This window comes from Telmatherina bonti, assembly GCF_933228915.1.
Source record: "Telmatherina bonti genome assembly, chromosome: 1".
Lineage (NCBI taxonomy): Eukaryota > Metazoa > Chordata > Actinopteri > Atheriniformes > Telmatherinidae > Telmatherina > Telmatherina bonti.
Window position 1 is genome coordinate 35,891,760 of NC_136619.1, and position 18,535 is coordinate 35,910,294.

The 18,535-nt window shown below is 37.7% G+C and overlaps 1 protein-coding gene across 1 annotated transcript; it reads left to right on the top strand.

Moving 5' to 3' along the window:
* The first annotated feature begins 817 nt into the window (after positions 1-817).
* On the top strand, positions 818-18,290 carry nr1h3 (nuclear receptor subfamily 1, group H, member 3). Its single transcript, XM_079244266.1, has 11 exons — positions 818-945; positions 7,052-7,271; positions 8,986-9,068; positions 9,484-9,726; positions 13,281-13,547; positions 13,639-13,841; positions 14,001-14,180; positions 14,355-14,454; positions 14,666-14,779; positions 14,857-14,951; positions 15,239-18,290. Exons 3-11 carry the CDS (start codon positions 9,026-9,028, stop codon positions 15,383-15,385), a joined length of 1,392 nt encoding a protein of 463 aa, XP_079100392.1. The 5' UTR covers positions 818-945; positions 7,052-7,271; positions 8,986-9,025; the 3' UTR covers positions 15,386-18,290.
* Positions 18,291-18,535: the final 245 nt, after the last annotated feature.

An 18,535-nucleotide genomic window follows, 5' to 3' on the forward strand; every position in this document is an offset into this window, starting at 1 on the left:
AATATTTTGTTGAACAATCCTTTAATGTTTCCGCTACAGTCAGGTGTTTTCTGTTCCTCTCAGTCAGACTTCTGCACCTGTTGACAGGTATTTTGTCCCACTGTTCAACAGAGAAGTGCTCTAATTTGTCCAGGACCAATTTGTTTGTTTGTTTGTTTGTTTTCTTCTTTCTTCAACTCAATTAAATGACAAAACAGTGTCTTATATTACTGAATTATATTTTTGCAAATTTTAAGTTATTGTTCCTTTTTTAAGTATCCAGTTATTTGAGTGACTGTTGTAAATTCAGCCTTTTTTTCAATGAAAGGGTATGAACACATATGAGCACAAGAGTATTACTTATTTTTATATTATTCACCCTAAAGTCCCTAGTCTGCAGCGTTACCATAGATCGGTGTTTTTCAAACTTTTTTGAGCCAAGGCACACTTTTTTTCGTAGAAAAATCACAAGGCACACCACAAACCAAAATGATTATGTAAAAAAAGTCCATATTATCAATATAAAAGTCCATATTGTCAAAGCCTCTTGAATAGAAATCACATAAACATAAGAAGAAGGAATTTTATTGTCTTTCACTGGGGCTTGTTTGGATGAACACAGAGCTGCTTTTTAGACCAATTAGGTGAAATTTGGTCATTTCTCAGGGCACACCAGATAATTTCTCACGGCACAGTAGTGTGTCACGACACAGTGGTTGAAAAAACACTGCCATAGACCTTGCCTGTCAGGCAATGACCGGGGCAGCAGAGCACCTGGTGTTTCCTGCTGCGACATCCAGCCGCAGCCTGAGCTGCCTGGAGCGGCTCGGTCACATGATGGAGCCAGTCCGACGAGCGAGCTAACCTGTTAGCTTCGTTTGTCAAAGCCTCTGTCAGGAACCACGTCTGGATGGAGTAGCCCACCCCAACAAACCGATAAGCACTCACAAAGGAATGAAGTGTCTGGTAAGTACAAAATGAGCCTTTTCCAATTTTCAGAAGTACTTGAAGAACATGTAATACGCAGTTAGCCACGCTAGCTAAGTTTAACTTGTTAATATGGAGTTTGTGTGGGGGCGTAATGCTAACGTTGGCCTTGTGTGGATGGACCATAAAGCTAATCTCACCTGAACATCCTGTTGTTTTTAATCACTAAAATCTCTGATGGTTAATCAGCAAATGCTCGACAAGTCAGTTGCTGATATAACTAGCTAGTGCCTGCGGTCTGAACCCGTTGTTAGTTTGATTTCGTTTGTTTTTATTGCATTAAAGTGAAATGTCAGCATAAGTTAACTAACTTGGCTAATGTTAGCATCAAGTTTGTGATCAGGTCAGACACAATTTGCTGCAAGGATCGTTACAACACACAACCTGGGAGGTGTGATGAACCAAAAGCACGGATTGTAAATTAATAGGGCTGGGAAAATCGAATCGAAAAATAGAAAATGTGGATTTTTTTTTTAAATTTTTTTTTTTTTTTTTTTTTGTTTCACAATTTTAAAATCGATTTTTTTTTTTTTTTTTTTTTTTGTTAAAAAGAAGAAAATATTTTTTTTCTTCAAGTAAATAAAAATAATCCACTGTAAAGTGTTTGTAATTTTTATCGTTTTTAATTAATCTTTTAATTTGACTTCTTGGTCTTTATAGCAGCAGAATGATGGTCTGGATACTGTTGTTTTTTCCTCATTAAAATCAAGGAAAATGATCAGTAAAAAGAAAAGTTTTCTGCATTTATTTTGTTTTTAATCTACAAAAATCATCAATGTCAAAGAATTGTGAAAATCACATTTTAAATCGAATTGGCACCCAAATAATCAGAATCAAATTGGGGCAAAAGCATATTGTCACAGCCCTATGAATTATGGCAACTTTGTATTTTTTATTTGCTGGTTGAAAGTAGTAATTGTCATGGGTAAATACTTTAAATAATTTTACACAATTCACCCAGGCTGTTCGATCTCACTAGTTCGCTTTTGTTAGATATGTTTGCTTTGAACATGGTTAATACTAAACACCACTTTTTTTTTTTCTAGCCCACCCACAAACTGGGCCATCTTTGGGCAGCCCAGTTCAAGATGTAAAAATTATAAAGAGTTACAGTTGTGCTCATATGTACTCATACCCTTTCATAAAAGAAAAGGCTGATTTTAAAACAGCCACCCAAATAACTGGAGACTTACAAAAGGAACAATGAATAAAAATGTGCAAAAATATAATTTAGTAATATAAGACACTGTTTTTTTCATTTAATTGAGTCGAAGAAAGAAAAAAAAAAAACAACCAAACAAATTGGTCCTGGAGAAATTAGAGCACTTTTCTGTTTTACCAGTGGGACAAAATACCTGTCAACAGGTGCAGAAGTCTGACAGAGAGGAACAGAAAACACCTGACTGTAGCAGAAACATTAAAAGATTTTTCAACTAAATATTAGTTTGAGTGATGGAATATGTAATAAATTCTTATTTGTTTGCTTTTTTTAAAAAATATTTCTGTTGAACCAAAATTAGAAAATAATGATGATGATTTTCATCAAATTTTTATTTATTATTACTTTAGTCAATTTCTTTTTTTTTTTACAGGCAGCTGTTTTTTTTTTCCTTCTTTAATGAAAGGATATGAATAAATATGAGCACAAATGTAAATCGGTGGAAGAGCAACTGTTATTCAAAGGGCAAGCAGCATGGTTAGAGAGGGGTCCTCCTTTACACCATTTAGACATGAGTACAATATGTGTGCATCATCCAAGTTAAGTTAGATTAAGTTAATATAGTCAAGGAGCCCTAAAAATCTTGAACATTAGTTAGTCTTTCCTGGCTTAGCCTGTTTCAAACAATCAAAATAATCAAGGGTCAGGTACTTCTACGTAATCAGCTGCTTCAAAGTGTGTCACAATACAGTCATGATCACTTGAGTATGTCACTTATACTCTGATGTCTACATAATAAGAGAAGACTGTAAGAAAACTGCATTTGCATTATATCTGTATCCGACTTCTTTGTGTGACTACATTGACAGATTGTAGTTATTAATTTAAACCTGGAAGTTAAAATGTGTGCAAGAATTGTCAACTAAATGAATAAAGTTGACTTTACATAATCTTTCATTTAGACTTTCCTTGAACAATATTTTGTGACTTTGATGGAAGCTGCCATAAGGTCAAGGAAAACAAAGATCTTCAGTGTAGAGGAAAAGTCAACAGTGTTACAGAGAGAATGCAGCTGCACTTTCACCTGCTTGTGATGTAGGTCTGACTTCAGAGGAAGAAGTGTCAAAGACTTCATAATCAGAACAGTTTCTGTTGCATGACACTTCATCTTCTTAGCATGATTCCTGATTAGAAAAAAAAATTGCTTTGCCAATACAAAGTTGATGCCGTTTTTTTTCTTTTACTCCTATCATGTAATGAGTGGCAAATAGGCCTGCACAATATAAAGGATTTTTTTTTTCCCCCCTAACCCTGCGATATATATATATATATATATATATATATATATATATATATATATATATATATATATGTATTGCAATAGAACAAAAGATAGGAATTTTCAACCCGTATAAGTTATGCTGCACTCTCATCATCTTGCTGATATTCAAAGTGGAACTATTATGTGCATTTCAGGCTAATTTATTTTTATTTCTGAGCCCAGAAGGGCTGGGATTGATCAAGTTATGGCCACAAATTGCTTTATTTACTTCAGACCGATCCTCTCCGTAGGCTGTGAGCAAAACAAGTGGATTGAGACTCTTCTGCATTAAGCCCCGCCTCCTGTCAGATATAAGTTGCCACTGATTAGTCAGCTGCCACTGCACTACATCGGGAGCACGCACCGCACCTGCTTTCGCCATCATTGTAACATATCTCATAAACAGAAGGATTAGGCTAATATGAACTCAATAAAAAAAACAAAATACAATGTCAACACATAGCATACAGCCCTACATGTTGGAACCTGAATCAGACCCTGAAAACGAAGTGGAAAACAGCAACCCACAGCAACGAATGCAGCAGGATGTCTCTCCTTGGTAAACTCACCAGCCATCGTTCGAAATAACTGAAGTATTTGTATTTGTACATGCCCTTGTTAACCAGGAGAAGGTAACCAATCACTGAACCTTATTCCCCAGGATGTCACAAGGATTTCAAAGTAGAAAATACTCTCTAAAACGGTGCGTTTTTTGTCGTCATGGAAACCGAACAGAGAGAGTTCTGGAACTCAAACTCAAACATGCGTTTAGGTGATTAAAAAACGGTGCTGTTCACATGTCTGATGAGGATTCAACACTGTAACACTGTAGAAAGCTCAGAAAACTCCAAATACCATAATAGGACCCCTTTAAAATGAACTGATCTTGTCTCTCTTTATGAATGTTACAAGTCTGTCTGTATTTGAGTTATCCTTCTCTTGCATTACTTACTTTAATTGTGTTAGGTTCTGAGTAAATGTTATGCTCCATCATGTGCAAATGTGAATTGTGTTTTACCATTCAGGTTTGTTTATTGCCATTGAGAGTCAGGCACCCATGAAATTGATGTGAACATGTCAAGTAACTTTGGCTCCTATATTGCAGCACCTGCGATGCGACTACTTCACAAACCTACATTGCGATGATGATGATAATGCATAAACGATATATTGTGCAGCTCAGGTGGTAAAGCATCTTTCCTTAGCATTTGGGGAATTTGATTAACTCGTATAATAGCTGCTTATTTATTATTTATTTCTTTAACCAGGTAAGCCATTGGAGAACTGATTATTTGTAACACTAAACTGGTCAACAGGCAGCAGCAAAGGGCATTTTATACAAATGATATATTCTTATTAAAGAATTAAAAACAATGGGAATATGTACTCAACATATACTGTACATTACAGCCCACATGGAAATCTGCAGACTAAATTAAAAGCAGGTATACTGATCAGAAACTATTGTTAGTAATGAGCTGATTAGACTATAAAGATCTTTTTTTGTTTTAGGTTTTTTTCTTTTAACACATTCCTGACATTAAAGGCAGAAAACGGGAATGAAGAACAAACAAAAGCAATGCAGATATTTGGAAAAAAAAAACATGATGATAAAATATTAGAAATTCCAGTTGTTGCCTGAAAATGTTGATTTGCAAGCTTTGCTACTTCCTGTTCAGAAGTTCGCAAATAATTACTTTTCATATGTCGTGCCAACACATTAAGCTAAACCAGAGCTTACTGGTTGCTGTGGACAAAGGTTTGTTTGGAAAAAAAAAAAAGCCTTGTAAGCAAAGGCGGATTAGTCACACTTTAGGTTTGCTTTCTAACAGATGGCACATGAAACATTTCCTAGCTGTGTTATGAGGGAATTTAAAGAAATATTTGCTTATTTTGGGAGCAGACATCACACTGTCTGTGAAAGAAATCTGAAGATGAAAACAGGATGACTTCAACAAGATTATTAGATTAGATCCATCTTCATGACAAACTCGTGGTTCATTTAAAACCAAAAACAAAGACAAGACACAAAATTTGGCAGTAAGGATGATGAATGTGTAAAAATCAATAGTAAAGTACATCAAGATGTACAAGCCCAAGGTTTTGTCCTGGTCCCGACAGCTTCCAAACTTAAACACATCGAGAATCTGTGAGTAGATCTAAAGAAACAGTGAGAGCAAGATACACAGATGGGATCTTGTTTGTACCTGCTGTTCGTGCAGGATGTTTTCTGTTATGTTGGTGACCTACCTTCCAGCACAGCCTCACCCAGGCTTGCCAGAAGAAGTGAAAACAGGGTGGATCTGTGAGCTTTACATGAACTTCTTCTTCCATCGGCGTGTACATGGGAACCCTGTATCAGAGTGGGGTCTGTAATTCCTGAAAGCACTGACTCCTTCCTTTTGACACCAAGTTGTTGCTGAATGTGGGGATTTCTTTTTGCTTCAGTACAGAGAGTTGCATCCGTTTTAACTCTGAGACTTTGAAAATGCGACATTTCCCACTGAGTCCAGCAGACGTTTTTTTTTTTTTTTTTTTTTTTACAGATGTTCTCACGGGGGACTCTAATGATAAACACCTATTTCTTTGTCAATCATCAATGTAGCCCACAAATGTGGTTGCTGACAGTTATTTCCCAAACGCTGACTTTCCAATTGAAAATAAATTTGAGATGCATTTTGTCGTGTTTACCATTTCAACCCTGAAAATGGCTAAATAACCAGTTTGTAACTTATTAATGGGCAGACAACTGAAATGAATTGCATGGATGCGGACATGTAAGAAGGTGATTTTTATCATTTTATCCACCCTTTAAAATTAACAATTGCTAATTTAATCAACGTCTGCTGTTACAATCGACAAATTCAGGTTTTTAATGAATACTTTGTTCTGCAGTAACACTGCGTGTGTGCATGTAGATCATTGACAATGCATGCCTTGCCAGGGAAGATTAGGTAACACCATGAAGTCAAAAGAAATGTTCATTTTGTTTTATTGATTTTTGTTGGTGCTTTCATTTCCAGCAGTTGATGAAAACATGCTCATGGACAAAGGTGGCTGACTGATAAGATGCAGGGGACATTGGACTTTAACAGTGAGACCAGGGTGGGGATGACATGGGGTCACAAGCAAAGGATAAATATTTTACAACCAAAGAAAGCTAATTCAGTCAATAAAATACAATACCTTTGAGTGTCATACCAATGTCTGGAAACCAGATAACGGTTGTCTTTTATCCACTGGAGGATGTCCAGAAATCAAACTTAAAACTTCTGCTCAGCGCTTCTGAAGTGAAGTTTTGACAGATTGATTTGCATTTTTCAAATTATGGTACCCCTTCGTTAGTTGGTAGTAATTTTCCTTCAGGTAATTCTCTGCTATATTTTCATGCTATCCCTCCCAGTTTTGTGCATTTTGACTGGTGGTGTGCTAAGATCGCTGGGAACCACGGTGGAGGTTTTATTTCAGAAAGCGGAGGAAATATTGGGTCATCGTTTGATGTCTGGGCGTTCTGGGATATAAGAGCCATGCAAATGACCAATAGTAACCTATCGTGTTCTCTTTTTCACCCTGCCTCCTCCCTCCCCCTTCTGTTTTCCCTCCAGTCTCCCATAGGGCATTGCAGAAAGGGACTTCTTTCCTACTCTCCCTCCTCAAGACATCAAGTCATTAAAACCTCTGCACAATAAGTCACAAGGGTTTTGGCACCCTGTAAGGCTTATCAGGCAAGCCGGTCCTCCATCAACCCAGAGATATCGACAGACTGAAGTTGAGGACTCACATGGGCAAGATGGATAGGCGATAAATAAGACATCAACTTCCAAGGTAAGGCTAGTCCAGCACTTTACCTGTCACAGAGTCACTGTTGCAGATTCATTTGGGTAGAAATGAGTCCTTTTTTCATCATAAGATTTTCCTTTTCTGTATGTATTGTACTTTTATGACTTAAAATTCCATTGATTATGTATAATGTGATGTGGACGCAGTAAATTAGCTTAATTTAATGCCAAATCTTTGCCAATTAGCCAAAACTTAAGTAGCCAAAGTCATAACTTTCACTTTTTAAAAGTTCGTCCATATGTTTACAAGCGTTAGTTTAGAAAAGAACAATGGAGTAATCCCTCAGATTGGAAATTAATTTCCTCATTATGTCATGTGGAAGCTTTTAACTTTGACCGCTTGGAACAGTGTCTTCTTTGCTCATAGTGGCCTTTAGGTGCTTATCAGTGGGCCTTGGCAAATAACTGTCATCTCCGACGTAGCAGCTATTTTATTGGCTCCGGGTTATTGTAGCTTTTTCCTTGTAATTTCCTTGTAAAGATTATGACAATAATCTAAGAAGAGTTATGCAATTTTGTTGTTGAAATTAGTACTCGCTCCTTGTCTTTTAAACGCTCTCTCAATGCTTTCTGCAATACTTGGTAGGATACTTGGTATCTGTACTAAGAGGTTTGTTTCACTTGGGCATTTTATTATATAGTGATGTCTGCAGAAAGGGTTAGGTTTGCTCTTCACTATATGAGCAAGAAATAATGGAAAGCAAGAAGTAAAACAAAAGTAAGTATTAATTATCTGCAGAAATAGGCAAAATAATGCGTTAAACCACATGTTGGCAGGAATTTGACAGCAGGCAGTTTTGGCTTCTGTTACAGTCAGATGGATGGATGGATATATACTTTATTCATCCCTTTAATTAATATAAATAAAGCATCCTGCTAAATATTTATTCAGGTTTCCTTCATTGCTTTGACAAAGTACTTTAAATTATGAGGCATTTAATCATTTTAAGAAAAATAAACTGTTTTCTACATATTTATTGCCATCCTATCATATCTGCCTCCACTTGTGTCATTGAACAGGATTAAATTGACATGCAATTAATACAGCTGTGATTATTTTACATATACATTTAAGTCCATATATTTTCTGTATTTGTGTGTAATTTTTCCATGTATGTGCTTGATATTTTTTAGTCTCAGTGGTCCAGAGTCTGTTTTCCAAAGCTGGTTGACTTTCCTGTTGGCAGGTTAAGAATAGAATAGCAGAGAGATCATGCTTGTGCGTCTGCTGAATCAGCTTCCTGACATTTATCTGTGTGTGTGCCACATGACAAGCTTTCGTTTCTGCTTTTGCATGGAGCTGGCTTTGTTGCACACACGTTTGTTCAAGCAGAAATCTGAGATCACAGAGAGAATTCCTTCATATGAAGTCTTTCTAAGAACGTCATTATGCCCAGAATATTGGTCCCATCATTGATGCGGCGTAACCACATCCCTGTTTTGAGGGTGAACACAATGTTCATGTAGTCACACTATGTTGCCAACAGTGTCAGGAGGTTTTAACCACATTTCTGTTTATCATTATTTGTGCTAAGTTTACAACCTGATGGTAGAGTGATGTGTTGTCTAAAGGAACATTCTTCATATTTCTGGATCCAAGCTGTCCCTTACTTTTGTTTTCATTTGACGTTTGCGTATGTTTTTTTCTTTACATAACACTGTCTTTGTAACTGAATATGTTTACTGTTTTTATTGTTCAGGAACACGTTGATTTCGTAATGACAAGCTGCTGTGCAGAAGATGTCCACGCTGTCTGTGACTGATATCCCAGATGTTGGTCATGGTAAGAGGGAAAAGGCTTTTCCATATAAATCTGACAGATCAGACTAAACGGGATGGTAATCTTGCTATACATCTAGTTGTTACAGAGTCATAAAGCTGCTGTTTTCTTGGAGTAAATACTGGAGTACAGTGTTGTTTTGGCTAAGAGGAACAATGATTTCTAATATATGTAGCTCATGCACAGTTTTCTCCTAAATCTTTTTATCTACAGGATATTTACATGTGGTGAATATTTATTTACAAGCATCTAACAAAGAAGCATTTCCAGCAGTTTGTGTTTATTCCTTTAATTTTAGAATTTTATTGTGTACATTTGTTTGTTTCCAAACATGGATCTTTGTTTTGGACATCTGTCGCAACAGAACAAGATGGGAGGAAACGGTTTTCAACAAAAGGTCTTTGTTTTGTGTTCTCAGATGAGAGTAAGGTGTTTGACGGGGCCTCTGAGCTGCAGCTGGACTGCATGGTTGAGGAGAGCAGACGAAGCGGCACAATGAAGCCAGATGCCCTGCTGTCACTGAACGACCTCTCCCAACCAGATGACTTCCTCGTCCCCCCTCATAATGGCCCTTCACTCACAGACATGAGCAGCCCTCTGCCAGTCGAGCCAAATGACATTAAGCTGGATCCTGCAGCAGGTGATTCATCTGCCAGCATAGGTGAGGAAGTGGCTGAAATGAAACAAGTTTTCTTTGAATAAACCTGAATGAAATACAGCATGCATTTTGAAAGCAGTGGAGAAAATGTCACACCAGTTCAGTTATGGCATTGTTTATGTTACAACTGGTGTGACTGCTTCTGTAGACCAGACTAACGAGTTTTTAAAAAAAAAAAAAAAGTTGTTTCCTGCTACAGTAGCACACCCAATCTGAGAAACGTCTGTCATTTAGTTTTGGATTTTCATGATTTCAGCTATAGAGCGTGCTCATTTTCACTCATTTAAAACAGTTTTCAATCCAGTACCAGAAAATGTCCAAACTTTTTCCACAATTGCCACCTCATAAATGCTTGTCACAGCAGCAGATTGAGACAGTATCTCAAGCAGACAGTCTGCTGTCTGCATGATAGACAGCTGCCTGGGTTGAGGACAAAGGAGGAAGGAAAAAGATGGCTGTGGAAATCACTGCATTTGGTTTGATGCCGTTTTAAAATGGCAGTTGAGGCTCCCTCTTTGTTGGCAGTCATGACTGTTTTTGTGTTTAGGCAAACAAAACGTTTTCTAAAAATAGTAATTTACATAATAATTTGAATGTGTGAGAATCAGCATATTGGTTATGGGCAATGGTTTTAGGCAATCTATGTGAAGCACACTGAGAGAGCCCAGACTACCGAAAAGACAACTTTCATGTGGCAGAGCACATCATAAAAGCTTTTCACGCCAGCTCTGGATTTGCGTCGTCTCTTCTGCACTGTTACCCCTCCACCATTCTCAAGGATTTTCCAATCCCTTGAATGCACATCCTTTCCTATCGATGAAACAAAAGGATAAGAAGTTCCTGTGGCACTGAAGCAGGAAAAGCAAAGAAAATCCTCCACAGGTGTGATCTCCAGAGTGGAGTGTCATTTAAATTGTGTGGCTCCTCATGCAGCACATGCATCATTGTGATTTTACTGAAGGGGGATGATAATGATGCAATGCAACTAGGGATTTTCTAAACATGCAGATTTGTTTCTTCCCTCCTCTCACGTCTCCTTTTTTTAAATTTTATTTTATTTTTTTAATCATTGCTGATGTGAGATGTAAGAGAAGTAAGTGGAGGCATTTAATGTGAAACATGTAGACATAACTGACACCACTGATTATTTTATTCTTGGCATTAACAAAACAAAAGTAGAGGATGTACAAGGACACATGAAGCCTGTACTATGAAGCTGGATTTTCTCTTATTGAGGTAACTTCAGTGGGTTGGCCGTCCTACTACACTGGTTTAGGTCTTATTAATGGAACTCATTGTGGTGACTTCCACTGAACTACTAACCTGCCTTGGAGCAGGTTATGCTCTGGACAAGAGCTCAAGTATAAAACCACCACCTCATGACCCATCCGTTCTCATGGAAAACAGCCTTTTTCTGTTGATGTTGTTGTGCAGATCGAGAGGAGTGCTTAGGAGAGAAGGAGTTTTTAGATGCAATCCTTTTGATGAAGAAACAAAACCTTGTCAATGAGCACTTTAAAGTATGTTTTTGTACTTGTTCTTGACTTGTTCCCAAGTCTGTTTAGTCTTACAAAGGCTGGATCTGAATGAGGTTAATAATAATGCTCACAGTTGGCGTGCAAAGGCATGAATTTATGAAATGCACAACTACACATGCAGTTACAGCGAGGAATTGTTATTCCAACACTACGTGCTCACAAGCGGTGCTGAGATTCGAAGGATCTTAATGGAAAATATAAAGGAATGGAATGAACTGAGGAAACACTCTGTCTGAAACGTCTGGGCTCTGTTTATTATGGGTTAGGAATTGGGAAAAAAAAAATCAAACATTGGGATTTTTCTATACTTTTGTTTAAAAAAAAAAAAAACTTTTTTTTAAAATAAATAAAAATCTAGTAAAAATATGGTCATTTTTATTGTTTTTTTTTTATTGATCTTTTTACTTCTTGGGAATTATAGCAGCAGGATGATGGTCTGGCAAACTTCCATGCTTGCAACTGGTCAGATGCTGCTAATCTATTTTATGTGAGCGTTCACCAATGTAGAAAAATTATTGGTTGAATTAGTTTATAGTTTGTAGTTTTTATGTAGCTTCATCGTACTGTTGATCAGGATTGCTAATGTCTGGGTACGTTAACTCAGTAGAGGTAATCCTGGGTATCTAGCTTGTTAGTACAGGCCTCTAGTTTCATTGCCAGAGACTGTTGTCAGCACTACATCTATGTGGATTTACTTGCAACATTAACCAGCCAGTGGATTGCAAATATACAGGGGTGTCAAACTCCAGTCCTCAAGGGCCACAATCCCACAGGCTTTCAGTGCAACCCTGCTCCAACACACGTAAATCAAATTAATCAGTCATTGTGCAGAACTTCATAGGCTGCTGGATCCATTCGTTGTAAGCTAGCTGTGTTGGAACAGGGATACATCGAAAACCTGCTGGACAGCAGCCCTTATGGGCTGACTTTGGACACCCCTGGGTTAATATAAAAAAGTGTGATGCGTTAACAATCAGCAAGCACACCTGCTCACCATGAATTACCTGCTTAGTATCCAAACAAGCCATTTTCACACATAACACTGCAACCTGGCACATGTTCTGAATATGTTTTAGAGAGACAGAATGTGGAAATGTAAATGTCCACAATTTTCCTTTCTTTTTATTTTTGTTTTTACAAAGTCAGGTCTCTTCCAAAATACTATTTAGATCGTAAAGGAAGGCTGCATGTGAATACAGTGGTGAATATCTTGCACTGCAAGTGTGCAGTTTGTTTGGGTTTGATTTCTTTTCTACTAACCTTTTATTTGACTTTTCAATTATTTTGAACAGTTGTAATGTGGACACATCCAGCAATTAGCAATACATTTGTGAAATGCTTTTTGTTTTGTTTTGTTTTTTTTAAAAAAAACGTTACATTTTCTTATGAAGAAAATTTAACATAATTCATGATAGCAGTCAAAAGTTGGATGTATTCTTGCGTGGCATCTGGGTATGATGGGACCAGCACAGCTGATTGTGTTGCAGTTTCAGAGCAAACAAAGCCAACCGTCAAAGCAGAAGTACTTCCTAGTTTCCTTTCTAGTACTAGGTTTTTAAAGCCAAGGTTTCCAGCCTGATTTCACACTCAGCTATCATGCCATCACATTTCTGAAATTTGGAGTTCTGCCTTTTGTGTTTTTCAAGATTGTGACATAAATTAACAGCTTCAACAAACTATTTTTAAAAAAGAAATTTCTATACTGATTCTAAATCATCCACATCTGCATTGCAATATAAATAAAAAATAAACTTTTTATGCCATCCTTAATAAAATGCACCGCAGCCCCTTGAAAACAGTGTTAAAATAAACATAGATGCAAGAAGGAAATGCCTCTTTTCTCACAATTCTTACTTGTATTCTAAAATGGTTGGTAAGTTTCATAACTTTCTTTTGTGTGTGTGTGCGTGCGTGTGTGTGTGTGTGTGTGTGTGTGTGTGTGTGTGTGTGTGTGTGTGTGTGTGTGTGTGTGTGTGTGTGTGTGTGTGTGTGTGTGTGTGTGCGTGTGCGCGTGTATAGATGGCCAGCCAGTCAAGAGAAAGAAGGGGCCTGCTCCGAAGATGCTGGGTAATGAGGTTTGCAGTGTATGCGGTGATAAGGCCTCTGGATTCCATTACAACGTGTTGAGCTGTGAGGGCTGTAAGGGATTCTTTCGGCGCAGCGTCATTAAAAGTGCCCAGTACTCATGCAAGAACAACGGCCGCTGCGAAATGGACATGTACATGCGCCGCAAGTGCCAGCAGTGTCGCCTGCGCAAGTGTCGAGAGGCGGGTATGCTGGAGCAGTGTAAGTATCCATGTCAATTAGACTTCTGTGCATTTGGGTTTCAGTGTGTGATTGAAGTTTAGGAAAGATGTACGTCTTGTTTGATCTGTAGGTGTGCTGTCCGAGGAACAAATCCGATTGAAAAAGCTGAAGAAGCAGGAAGAGGAAACGGCTCGCACGTCAACAGTGGTCACACCCACCCCGCCACAGGAAGTGGCCACGCTTGATCCACAGCAGCAGGAGATGATAGAGAAGCTGGTGGCCATGCAGAAGCAATGCAACAAGAGGTCTTTTCTAGATCGGCCAAAAGTCACGGTAAATTTTTTTTTTTTCTTTTTTTTTTTTTTAAAAGAAAGTTCGATGCTGGTAAAACGTGTGTGCCTGTGAAGTAACTGAAGTCTGTCTTCAGTGTAGACTCCCTTTGAAACATTTTACAGTTAAGTGTACCTGACTACCTTTTTTCATTCATTGTAGCCGTGGCCACAGAGTCAGGATTTGCAGAACCGAGAAGTGCGTCAGCAGCGATTCGCCCACTTCACCGAGCTCGCAATCATGTCCGTTCAAGAGATTGTGGATTTTGCCAAGCAGCTTCCTGGCTTCCTCGAGCTCACGAGAGAAGACCAGATTGCTCTGCTGAAGACATCTACCATAGAGGTTTGTTGTTGATTAATGATAACAAGGCTGCTTAAAACCCAGTGTCCAATCTGCAATATAAATTGTTCTAATCAGGTTTTAAGTTATGACAAACTTTCTGAGCTTCTACTGTGAATGGAGGTTTTAATTTGCTTCTGTTTCATTGCATTGACTATTTGCGTTTGTCTTCCTCAGATAATGCTGCTCGAGACGTCTCGGCGATACAACCCCACCATCGATAGCATTACATTTCTAAAGGATTTTAGTTATAATAAGGAGGATTTTGCTAAAGCAGGTGAACTTGCTGATTTTTCATTCTGTCAAGTCTTAAAAAATATTTTCAAAAAAATATATATATAACTTGTATATTTGTTTATGGTAACAACATTTTCCTACAGTAACATTCTAACTGAAGATCAATGTGCATATTTGCACATATTTCTCCTTTAACCCCCCCTTCTTTTTTTTCTTTTTTTTTTTGTCGAATCTGATCTTTTCCCCTGCAGGTCTGCAGATTGAGTTCATTAACCCCATCTTTGAGTTTTCAAAAGGAATGAATGACCTGCAGCTCGATGAGGCTGAATATGCTCTGCTCATTGCTATCAACATCTTTTCTGCAGGTCAGAATCTAAACTACACAACATGTATGCTTCACCCAACTTGCCAGTAAATGCTTTGTGTTGTGAACTTTGTATAGATCGGCCAAATGTGCAAGATCATGACTTGGTTGAGAGGCTGCAGCAGCCCTACGTGGACGCACTGCGCTCCTACATCATGATAAAGAGACCAAATGTAAGTACCGGGGTTTTACATAACCTGTACTGGTGTACTTGGAACTGACAGTGTGTCAGCATAAACATGTTTTCATCATCACAACAAGCACATTGGGTCAGGCCTGAGGTTATATTGTTTTGTTGAGAGTTGCGGGGGGGCTTGAACTGTCGCAAGAACAATTGTGCACTGGTTGAGGCCATTTGGAGAAATTGTAAGGCACCTCATTAATGCGAGCCACTTGAAGGAATTGAAACCAGACAAACTACAATCACTGAAAAGGACTGTGTTTCCATTGATCTCCTCAGGATCACCTGATGTTCCCCCGTATGTTGATGAAACTGGTGAGCCTTCGCACATTAAGCAGCGTCCACTCGGAGCAGGTTTTCGCCCTTCGCCTCCAGGACAAGAAGCTTCCCCCTCTGCTGTCTGAAATCTGGGATGTTAATGAGTGACTGCAGTCCTGATGTTGCGCTCTGAGGCTTTGTGAACCCTGTGACACATGTGGCATCCAGCGAAAACAAAGACTCCTTCCTGCCGCTCTGGTCAGGGATTGGTTATTGCATTGAGATTCTTCTTGAGAGAGGAAAGCGTCACTGTCCCTTTGCTCTCTAACGGACAGTGTTCATGAGGAGAAACTTGAACACCAACTCTGTTCCCTTCTGCTAATTAAAATCAGCAGGTGTTGGCTCTGGCTGTGTCAAATGTCAGGATTACACTCTTGTATTCAGTTGAATTAGTGACATCTGCATTTGTGCAATACTGTAGATAGAAAAGGATGCAGAGTTGGTCTGGAGCAAACTCATACCTGCCGTTCACAGGATTAATGTTCAGTTAAAAGTGGCAGGCCATCTGGTGGGTGTTGTGCCAGCAGACAGGTTCTGTTTCCTTGAAGTAAATACTGAAATCAAAAGGTTGGTGTAGTTGCTCAGGTAAAGTGATGGGAAGTAAACTTTAGAAAGTTGGAAGCTTCTTAAGTGCATAAGGAACCTTCTTGGTCATTTTAGAGGCCCATTAACATTCATGTAAATTGTGTATTTTATTTTTCACACAAAAATGTATAGAGTGTTCCCATGAGAGAGGTATCCACAAGAATGTACAATCACATACTAATGCAAAGGCGGTAAATTCTGCAGATGACTGGTCAACTGTACTGCCACTTACAAGAAACTGTGATGCGACCTAGTTTGTTTTTTTTCGTTTTTTTTTTTTTTTTTTAACTCCGTGTACTGGTACCTTTTAAAACAGGTGATACTAATGTGTTTTCTAATTTTGCGGAAAGGTTAGTCTGTGGCTTAAAAAAAAAAAGAATGCTGTGATTTTCCTGTGAATTCTGGCAAAGTTGGACTCACAACTAACCAAACTCTGACCTGATTATCATTGTCATTGCGTGTATGCTCTTTCACTCATTTCATTGACAAACAGTACTTTTCATATTTTTCAATTATGACTTATTTCTAGCAATGAAAAAAATGAATATATTTGATTTCAAAAGAATAGTTTTGCAGCCATTTATTTTTGATAATATACTGACACAAAACAATGAATGTCTTGATCTAAAGGTTTATTATAGGCTATCTTCAACATATTCTCAAAAAGAGCGGCTTTAACTGGGCAGATTTTGGTTAAACTTTAAAAAAAAATGTACCAAAATGTCATTAGAGAGAAACATTAGTTTGACTTTTACTGAATTTGTTAATTACAAAGATTCAGGTGTTTAGTTGTCCTTTTTTGTGCGTTGTTCTTTGCCTAATGGAGGAGTCTCAATGGAAATTTGTCACTGTAAATCCTCTCTAGCTGCCCTTCTATTGAGTCAACAGGGCCAAAATGTGCAAATGATACCACACTGACTTGTTCTGACATGATAGTGCTGTCATTGTGTCTTTAGCCCTTTCAAAAAAATCACCATTAAGATCCCATGACTGTGCATATGAAGTCCTTTCTGCTCTGTCTAAACACAAATGGTTACATTTCAACTTTTAAACAGCTGGTATGAAATGGCAGTTCTAATCTTACATTACATGTTGTGCGTTCTTTCCTCACCAATTGTTTGGCTGTTTTTTTTTTTAAATTAAATTTAATATTACCCTCAACTAAAATGTGAAAAAGATTTTTTTTACTTGAATATGGAAGTACATGCAAGTCACAGACACGGCAACAGATGTGTCTTTATTCCAGTTAAGCAAAAATTTGGAATATATGAATGCTATTTTTAACGTTTTGTTGATGTCATTAGCCAACATGTTTGAATTCACGTTCAGCCAACATGGCAAGGTAGCACTTCTCCAATAAATCCATTGTTTTTACAGGACACGTTTTAACCTGTCCAAGCGGGATAAATGGCTGTGCAAATTTCACTGTTTGCACCTGCCGTTTTGATATAAAGTATATAGATGAGTGATTTATGTTAAGTTCATATGAAACAGCTGTCTAGTTTGGCTTTCTTGGTTATATGTGATGAGTTAATGATGTTTTGTTCTGGTGATTGATAAGATCTAATGTCACTTAGCATTGCCTTAACCTGGTGCATCACCATGTTGGATTTAACTGTGTGAACACCTGTTGACTTTAGTTTTAAATATGCACCATCTGATTCTATAAAATAATGAGCTCTGTCTGTTGATGGCTGAACTGAATGCAAGCATAAGGATGCCGTCTTTCAGTGTCTTTACTTTAGTAAAATGAGGTTTGTTTTTTTTTTTTTTTTTTTTGGCAGAAAAACATGAAGTCTTTTTGTTCTGGTGTTTTCTGACCACATGTTGCATCAAACCTATTTCTTGTATTTTGTCATCATCCAGCAACCTCATTAATCTGAAATATTGTATCGTATTGTTTTGAAAGAAGTCGACTCATATGAGCATGCATACACAATTCAGTTAATATTTGTGGGGTTTTTTTTCTTTTCCAGTTTGAAAGTCTCTGTTTCCCTTTGCAATCCAAATGAGGTTTGTTTTTAATTTTTGGTTTGTTGCTTGCAGATTATTTCTATCTAAACACTAACCATCTAGTTTAAAAGTACCTCTTTTTGATGTTGAGGGGGGGGGGGGGGATTTTCCACATTAACCCAGTTGAATCTCTTGCTCATTGACAGAAGGGATACAATGTAACTGAAACTTATCAGTTCACAATTTGCTGTACTCTAATCCACGCAAGAGGAATCAGATGTTGACTCTTAAGGTTTTAATGTACTTGTCAAAGCCGTAGGTATCAAGGTTAATTGTACTGTATATATTGTAATTGTGACCTCTGATGTCATTTAATTCTTGTCTTCAAAGGGTGACGCTGTAAACATTGATATAAAGAAATGCAAACCTATTTTAATACTTGTAACTTCTGAAGACCTTCTGTTTTGTATGTACAGTTTAAATTAAAGCTCTACTGTAGTGCTGATGTGTTTTGGATCAGTCCCTTGTTAGATCTCATGATTTACTTGCGATGCTCCGATCCTAAAGTACAATTAGCAAAGTTTAAGAATTTAATGGGGTTTTTTTTTATGCTTCAATAACCAAACTGTAGCTTCCGAAATGGATATGGCAGATAAGTTGCTTTGAGTTCTAAAACTTTGATGCTTCACTTGCACATCATCAAGCTGGCAGTGAAGAGGA

Coding starts and splice junctions, on each gene's coding strand:
- nr1h3 (XM_079244266.1), top strand. CDS start 9,026: ATGTCCACGCTGTCTGTGACTGATATCCCAGATGTTGGTCATG. Junction 14,181..14,354: donor TGAAGACATCTACCATAGAG/GTTTGTTGTTGA, acceptor TGTCTTCCTCAG/ATAATGCTGCTCGAGACGTC. Junction 14,780..14,856: donor TATCAACATCTTTTCTGCAG/GTCAGAATCTAA, acceptor AACTTTGTATAG/ATCGGCCAAATGTGCAAGAT.